General features: G+C 40.5%; 1 protein-coding gene across 1 annotated transcript; it reads left to right on the top strand.

Moving 5' to 3' along the window:
* The first annotated feature begins 2,243 nt into the window (after positions 1 to 2,243).
* LOC139710248 (somatostatin receptor type 5-like) lies at positions 2,244 to 6,530 on the top strand. Its single transcript, XM_071622178.1, has 3 exons — positions 2,244 to 2,597; positions 4,524 to 4,656; positions 5,890 to 6,530. Exons 1-3 carry the CDS (start codon positions 2,244 to 2,246, stop codon positions 6,528 to 6,530), a joined length of 1,128 nt encoding a protein of 375 aa, XP_071478279.1.
* The last annotated feature ends 272 nt before the right edge of the window (positions 6,531 to 6,802 follow it).

Below are 6,802 nucleotides of genomic sequence, written 5' to 3'. Positions count from 1 at the left end.
TTGTGATATCATACTAATTTGCGTCCAAGCACTTTGGATAGAATCTTAATAGACCCTAGAAGGTGTCATGAAAGTTGTACTATAGCATATCTAATCGGTACCCTGTTAATGGTGTCACTGTGGCACCTGTGAAGGATGCTTGTTCCCTAAATGGCGTTACCAGGACCGTCATGTTCTCTGAACGGCATATTTAGCTGTGGAGGCACATAAAATTTCCTATAAGGACGTTAGAGTCGAACTTTCTTACACAAGTTCGAAAATAGCAAATTGATGCCAACCTGATGTACTAAAAACTCTCTTAAACACGACAGATTTTTTTCTTTTTTCATCCAGATTAGGAGTGATCTTCATAATTATTATTCCATTGAATTTAAATCTGAATTATGAATATCTATTGTGATTGAGGATCCCTGAACTGCAAGAGAGAAATAAAAACATTTTTCTTTTTAGTGGCAACGTCAAGGACGCTGGTAATATAGAGAGTAGGCCCCGCCCCCTTATTGCTAAACTATTAATATATTAGGTAGCAATAGGATCCTATTTCTTATATATGTATATTTTTATTGCATCCCTTGCAGATGAAGATGAAAATAATAATCCAATAATCAAATCTTGAAAACTCTTTGAAAGGGCATTACCCATAATTCAAACTAGCTCTTTTGGCTGTCATTAAAGCAAATGCAAATATATTGAATTCCGCAAATATGACCAGTCGGTGAGGACATCTCTTCTTAGCGCCTGTAATGTAAACATGATTAATGGAATGATTGTGACATGAACTATGATATTTCATAGCTTTGGACAGAACCTCACTATAAAGCTTGTGTAGCCATATTATAACAGGCCACAATTGAAATGATACAGAAAAAAAAATTACCGTAAGTAATCATTAAAAATGAAATTGAAGGGTTACTAAGTCTTCAAATTTAATTGTGAAATAAGGATATGAGTCAGATCCCTTAAACCTAATTACTCTCAGACAGGGGTTCTTATTATAATTCATGTGTGCATACCTAGTGATTGAAATCTTAACATGAAAGCAGATATATTGATGTTACTCGTGAGAAAGCCCACCTCTCCCTCTCTCACAGCCCTCAACAACTGCAATTCTATTAGCAGGGCTGGCATTCCTCCTATATTGACTACAGGCAAGCCATGGTTTGACCCCAAATGACCTTTAGGGAGACCTTGTACGGAAAAGTTGACATCAGACCATAAAAATAACTTCAGAATCGAATTCCTTGACCTATAAAATCTCTAGAGCTGACTTTTCAAATTATTGTTACACTTTAAAGGTTTTTAATTGTTATACTGGCCTCTAAACGTAGGTGGCAGCCATATTGGATTTTGCAAATATGCCGCCCTGGAGGCCGTCGACAACTGCAATTCTATTACTAAGGCTGGCATTCCTGGAATATTGACCACGGGCAAGCCATTTTTTTCAATAAACTTATGAATACAATGGCTTGACCCCTATATGACCTTAAGGTGACCTTATAAGGAAAAATTTACTTCAGACCATGAAAACAACTTCAGATTCGAATTCCTTGACCCAGAAAACCTCTTAACCTGACTTTTCAAATGATTGTAACCCTTCTATGTTTTCAAATGCAGGTGACCTTTAAACCTATATGGCGGCCATATTGGATTTTGCCAATATGGCCGCTCCAGAGGGCGCCCTTCTTGGCGCCCATCAAAAATCGAAATAGTATGGTTTGGGCTACATGTGTGCCAAATTTTGGTGCTTTTGGAAAAATTTGAACCAAAAATCCCTTGCGCCCCCCACTAGTAGTCCTCACTTAGAATCCACTTTTATAGTTTTGAAATTACTGAAATAAGAGTCAAATGACCAATGGAAGTTTTGTCAAAATTTGATTTTCACCAAATGATAATATATAAACCTATATGGACCTCTTCGAAACACAGCAATTTGCTGAAAGGGCTATCCATCCCACGAGTGGTAAATAAATAAATACAAAAAAATACGAAAATAGATTTCATGGGCATCGACCCTTGACCCAACCGAACACGAGCACCCCCCCCCCCCCCCTCCCCTCCTCCCTCCCGATCCGGAAAGGCCTCTCTTCCTGTTTATCATTACAATTCCCATTATCATTATTATCAGAATTAGAATTTGAAATGTTACCACGATAAAGGCATACACTTTATGGTTCATTAAACGAGCAAGAAAACAAGAGTTTTATTATTTTCCTTTATCCACACTTCTGCCGTTGTCAGTAACCATGGAAACGCTCTCATCACTGAACCAGTCGCTGGCAACCGAAGGCATCATGAACTGCTCCTACGCCTTCCTAGGCCAGTGTTGTCTAACCATCTCCATCTCTCGAGTCCTCTTCCCTCTCACACTCGTGGTCATCGTCCTCGGCATCACCGCCAACGTTCTCGTGCTCATCGCCATCCTGGCGTATCCAGAGATGCGAACTATCCCCAACGTCTACATCGCCAATCTTGCTGTTACTGACATTCTGTTTCTGGTCTTCGTCGCCGGCTCCAACAACTACGAGTACTACAGGGGGGCCTTTCAGCCCGAGAGGTTCACCACGGTCTTATCGACATACGTGTACTACATGGAACTGGTAAACTATCAAGAGTCGGAGGAAAAAAACAACACTTATTTTTTTTTTCATTTTCATTTATTGTTTCTGCAACTTGCAAATGAACAAATCACTTGAAAAGACATACAAGCTGACTCATCATTGATTGTGGCTAACTTTGCACATGACAGAATATACAAAAAGTATAGTAATAATCGTGACAGAATACAAAGATATACAAAGAAAATCAAATACCATGCAGGACGATCCCCAGCAAAGGGGGTATCTCACCGGGCTTGAAACTAGTTCGCGACTAGTTCGCGACTCCAGATTTTGCTAGTTGCAGGGACGTCTCCTGAAAATTACAGAGTCTCCGATTAGTCGCCAGTTAGTCGCAAGAAATTTGAACATATTCGATTTTTTGCGAAGTCTCCGCGATCTCTCCGAGACGTCTCCATCAGTCGCGGAGACGTCATGGAGACTAATCATATCCGCGACTGCTGAGACGTCTCCGCGACGTCTCCACGATGTCTCAGAGACGTCTCAGAGACGTCGCCGAGACCTACTGGAGACCAGAAAAACTGGTGAGAGGTCGCGGAGACGTCTCCGCGACGTCTCCGCGACTCTATTTGACGCTGTTTGACCTACTTAAAACCACGTGACCTATCTGCGTGCTGACATCCTGCCTAGATCAAGTCAGGTGATCCTGCAATGGATCCCTCATATTTGAAATTTTTGACACCTGCCATAACTCGTCTCAGAGACGTCTCCTTGGTGAGACCGCAAGATATTTTTATGTTGGAGACGTCTCCGCGACTGCTGCGACTGATAAGTTGGAGACGTCGCGGAGACGTCTCCGTTGGTGAGATACTAGCTTAAGCAAAGCTTAATGTTTGGGCCTCATTATTATAAATGCACAGAAAAACAAATTGTTATGATAAACTATCGATGTACATATCTCCAACAAAACAACAAACCACTTCGCATAACAGAACGATGAAAGACATGTTCAGAGGTGATGCTAAGGAGGTAAGTAATAGAAAGACTCCTCAGTTACTGTATTAATACGACAGGTGCGTTCACCCAGTTGCCAGGTAACGGCTGGGTGAAGCAACCGAACCAGTCATTTACAAGAATAAGGCTAAAACATTCTATGGCAGGTTGGTATGCATATGGAAGAGTACCAAAGAATCAAGGACACTCGTTCTGCTAATGCTAATTCATCAAGATTTCTTTATCATCCACTGACGTCATCAGCAATCGTTGATGATACTCAAATTATACTCTCTGCAGAGTGAAGTATTGAATGAAAGAAGACATTTGATATGTGTGTGTTTGTGCTTCTGTTTTAAAGGGATGGTACAGTATTGATGGAGATTTTAACTTTTTGCGAGATACCAAGAAAACACTTATGAAATAGTACAGAGCTAACCATTTTAAGAGGAATTCAAAGTTTCTTGGATGAAAATCGGGTTTTGAAGGACTGAAACATCCAAAAACAAAGTAAAACAAAGCGATCATAATAAAGTGTGGGTCCCACACTTCTTAGAATCGCTTTGTTTTGGATATCTCAGCCATTTCAAAACCAATTTTCATCAGATTAACGTTGAATTCCTCATGGAATTACATGCTCTTTCATATTTCATAAAAGGTTTCTCATTATCTCACCAAAAATGTTAGAAACCTGAAATTAGGTCTAAACCAAAACTATACGATCCCTTTAATGTTGTGCACATTGATATCCACAAGCTTTACTTAGCCAAAGAAGTCAATGTGCAATTACACTATACAGCAGGCGTTCGACGGCTTTATTTTCCTGGTGTAACGAAGCATGAATTGCAACATGTACGGATAGTCACTGATTTGAAACTATAAACTGATGAATGTGTGCTGCCTTTGTTGCTTTCATTGCTATCACAAATTAATGTGCCTTTAGCAAGCTCATTCGCAGCCTTAATTTCCTCACAGGTGACTGCAATGGGGACAGTGCTGATGCTTACGGCTTTGACCATCGATCGATTCCTTGCGATCGTGTACCCTCTTCGATCGCGATGTCGGACGAAAAAACGCGCCATCATCATCTGCCTCCTCGTTTGGTTATGTGAGTGTCGATTTCTATGCAATGATAATGATAGTAGTAGTAGTAGTAGTAATAATAATGATAATAATAATAATAATATTATTATTATTATTATCATTAATCATAGTAATAGAATAGTAATAATAATAATAACAATAATAATATTATTATTATTATTATTATTGTTATTGTTATTATTATCATTAATTATAGCAATGGAATAATAATAATAATAATAATAATAATAATAATAATTATAATTAATGATAATGATAATAGAGCGTGTGCCTAATTGAGTGCAAACGCTCCAAAAAAGCAGCACCGCTGGGGACGGCGCGAATCCTCAGAAAAGTACTAGAAGTCTAAGGTTCCGGGACGGAACTTGACGTGATATTGATCTCTAAGAGATATCTTGTGATGATGGAGACAGTGATAATAATGATAATGATAAGGTCTTATTAATCAGGATAGCCTCTTCAGTGTTGCCACTGTTCTACCAGATCAGGGCCCTGCCATTACTATTACCCCAGCGTTCCAAGGTATACCCATTTAAACACCTGGGTCGAGAGGGACATAGTGGGTAAAAACATCTTGTCCACCGAGGACGCAAGCACTGGGCGGGAGTCGAACTCGGGTCCTCCGATTGGGAGTCGAGAGTCTAATCCATTATGCCACAGCGCCCCCCCCCCCCCCCCACACACACACACACATGTACAAACCATGGAGGGAGAATTTACTGTCCCAGCGCTGCAAACTTCTGTTCATTAATCTTAAAACAAATGCTAGTTTGGACACATACTTTTTGTCTCTCCTATATATCTCTATACATATGTTGATACACAATTAATAGGCCTACTGATATTTCTCGAGAATGAAAACCAAATGATGATCTGTTACGGATGACAACCATTGTAATATCAGGACCACGAAATGACAACAACATCATCGCAATAATGGTGTTGATACAAGATTAATAAGCGTGTACACGAAAATACTAAAAAAAAAGATAGACCGACTGGGAAAGGTTACAATACTTTTGTGGTCTTTTTAGCCGACTTAATGATTATGGAGAGCATGACTTGAAAAACAAAAGTCCTGGATCAGGAATAGAGCATATAGAATAAATCACAAGATCAAAGGAAAACCGTTTCATAAAATGATACTTCAATGCGAGTCTATGACTGTCAGGGCAATGTACGTGTTGCAAATGTAATCACTACAAGCGTGTCTGTATTTTTTCATTTCGATCTCCAGTATCGTTTGGTATCGGAGGGTTCTACTTCGGTGCACAGATTGAAGGTGACATATTAGAATCATGGAAGGAACCCAACGCCAAGTATCTGGTGACAGCTGGAGCATTTATCATTTACGTCATTCCAGTCACAGTAATCCTCGTCTGCTATGTGGCCATTCTGCGTGTGGTGTGGTTGAAACGACTCAGCGATGAGAACGCCACCGCCGAGACGCGCCTAAGACGGACGCGCCAAAAGAATGCCGTCCTGCGCGCGTCTGTCTCCATCGTACTAGTATTCATGGTCATCGAAGGACTGTATATGGCTGTCTTTCTTTGGATAACATATGGCGGATCGCGCAACGTTCATCCCGCCACTGTAGTGATCATATTCACAGTCGCTCAGAGCCTGCTCCACTTGAATAGCCTTATCAACCCTTTTTTGTACGCGCTCTCTCACGAGCGTTTTTACCGCAACATTTGCCACACCCTCTGTTACGTATGTGTCGTCTGTCGCCGGCAGCGGAGAAGAAGACCCAAATCGACCATAGTCACTGTAGATTCAGAGAACAACCGACCCTCTGACCGACGACCGGAGCCAGTGAAAGGCGCGTTTTTCCTGTCACACAATATCAACAGCGAAGAACACTCCACTCAGTTGTGAATTTAATCAAGTTAATGTTGTTAGCACAGGATCATTGTGATTAGTCAAATCTAGAATGATTCGGATGTCGTAGGTCTACTAATAACTGGATGGTTGCTTTGCTCATGGAGAGTCACCTTGTGTTTGTCATTAATCACATTTGCCCGATTGCGAAGGACACTGCGTCTGTGTCGTGCTCTACAGTGATCCATTTGATCTGAAAGATTTTAAGATTAATTTTCTTCCGAATTTAATTTCTTTGGACATATGCTTGCAGGTCAATACCAGAATGA

The sequence above is a fragment of the Diadema antillarum genome, unplaced genomic scaffold (genome assembly GCF_040938485.1).
Source record: "Diadema antillarum isolate AM-2024a unplaced genomic scaffold, OU_Dant_1.0 seq00001512_RagTag, whole genome shotgun sequence".
In the NCBI taxonomy this organism is placed as follows: Eukaryota; Metazoa; Echinodermata; class Echinoidea; order Diadematoida; family Diadematidae; genus Diadema; species Diadema antillarum.
Note: the sequence above shows the minus strand (reverse complement) of the source record. Positions and strands in the feature narration are given on the sequence as shown.

What these genes read in the sequence shown, in the direction of transcription:
- LOC139710248 (XM_071622178.1), top strand. Translation starts at nt 2,244, where the DNA reads ATGGAAACGCTCTCATCACTGAACCAGTCGCTGGCAACCGAAGGCATC. An exon ending in ACGTGTACTACATGGAACTG is followed by an intron (nt 2,598 to 4,523) that starts GTAAACTATCAA and finishes ATTTCCTCACAG; the next exon opens with GTGACTGCAATGGGGACAGT. An exon ending in CTGCCTCCTCGTTTGGTTAT is followed by an intron (nt 4,657 to 5,889) that starts GTGAGTGTCGAT and finishes TTCGATCTCCAG; the next exon opens with TATCGTTTGGTATCGGAGGG.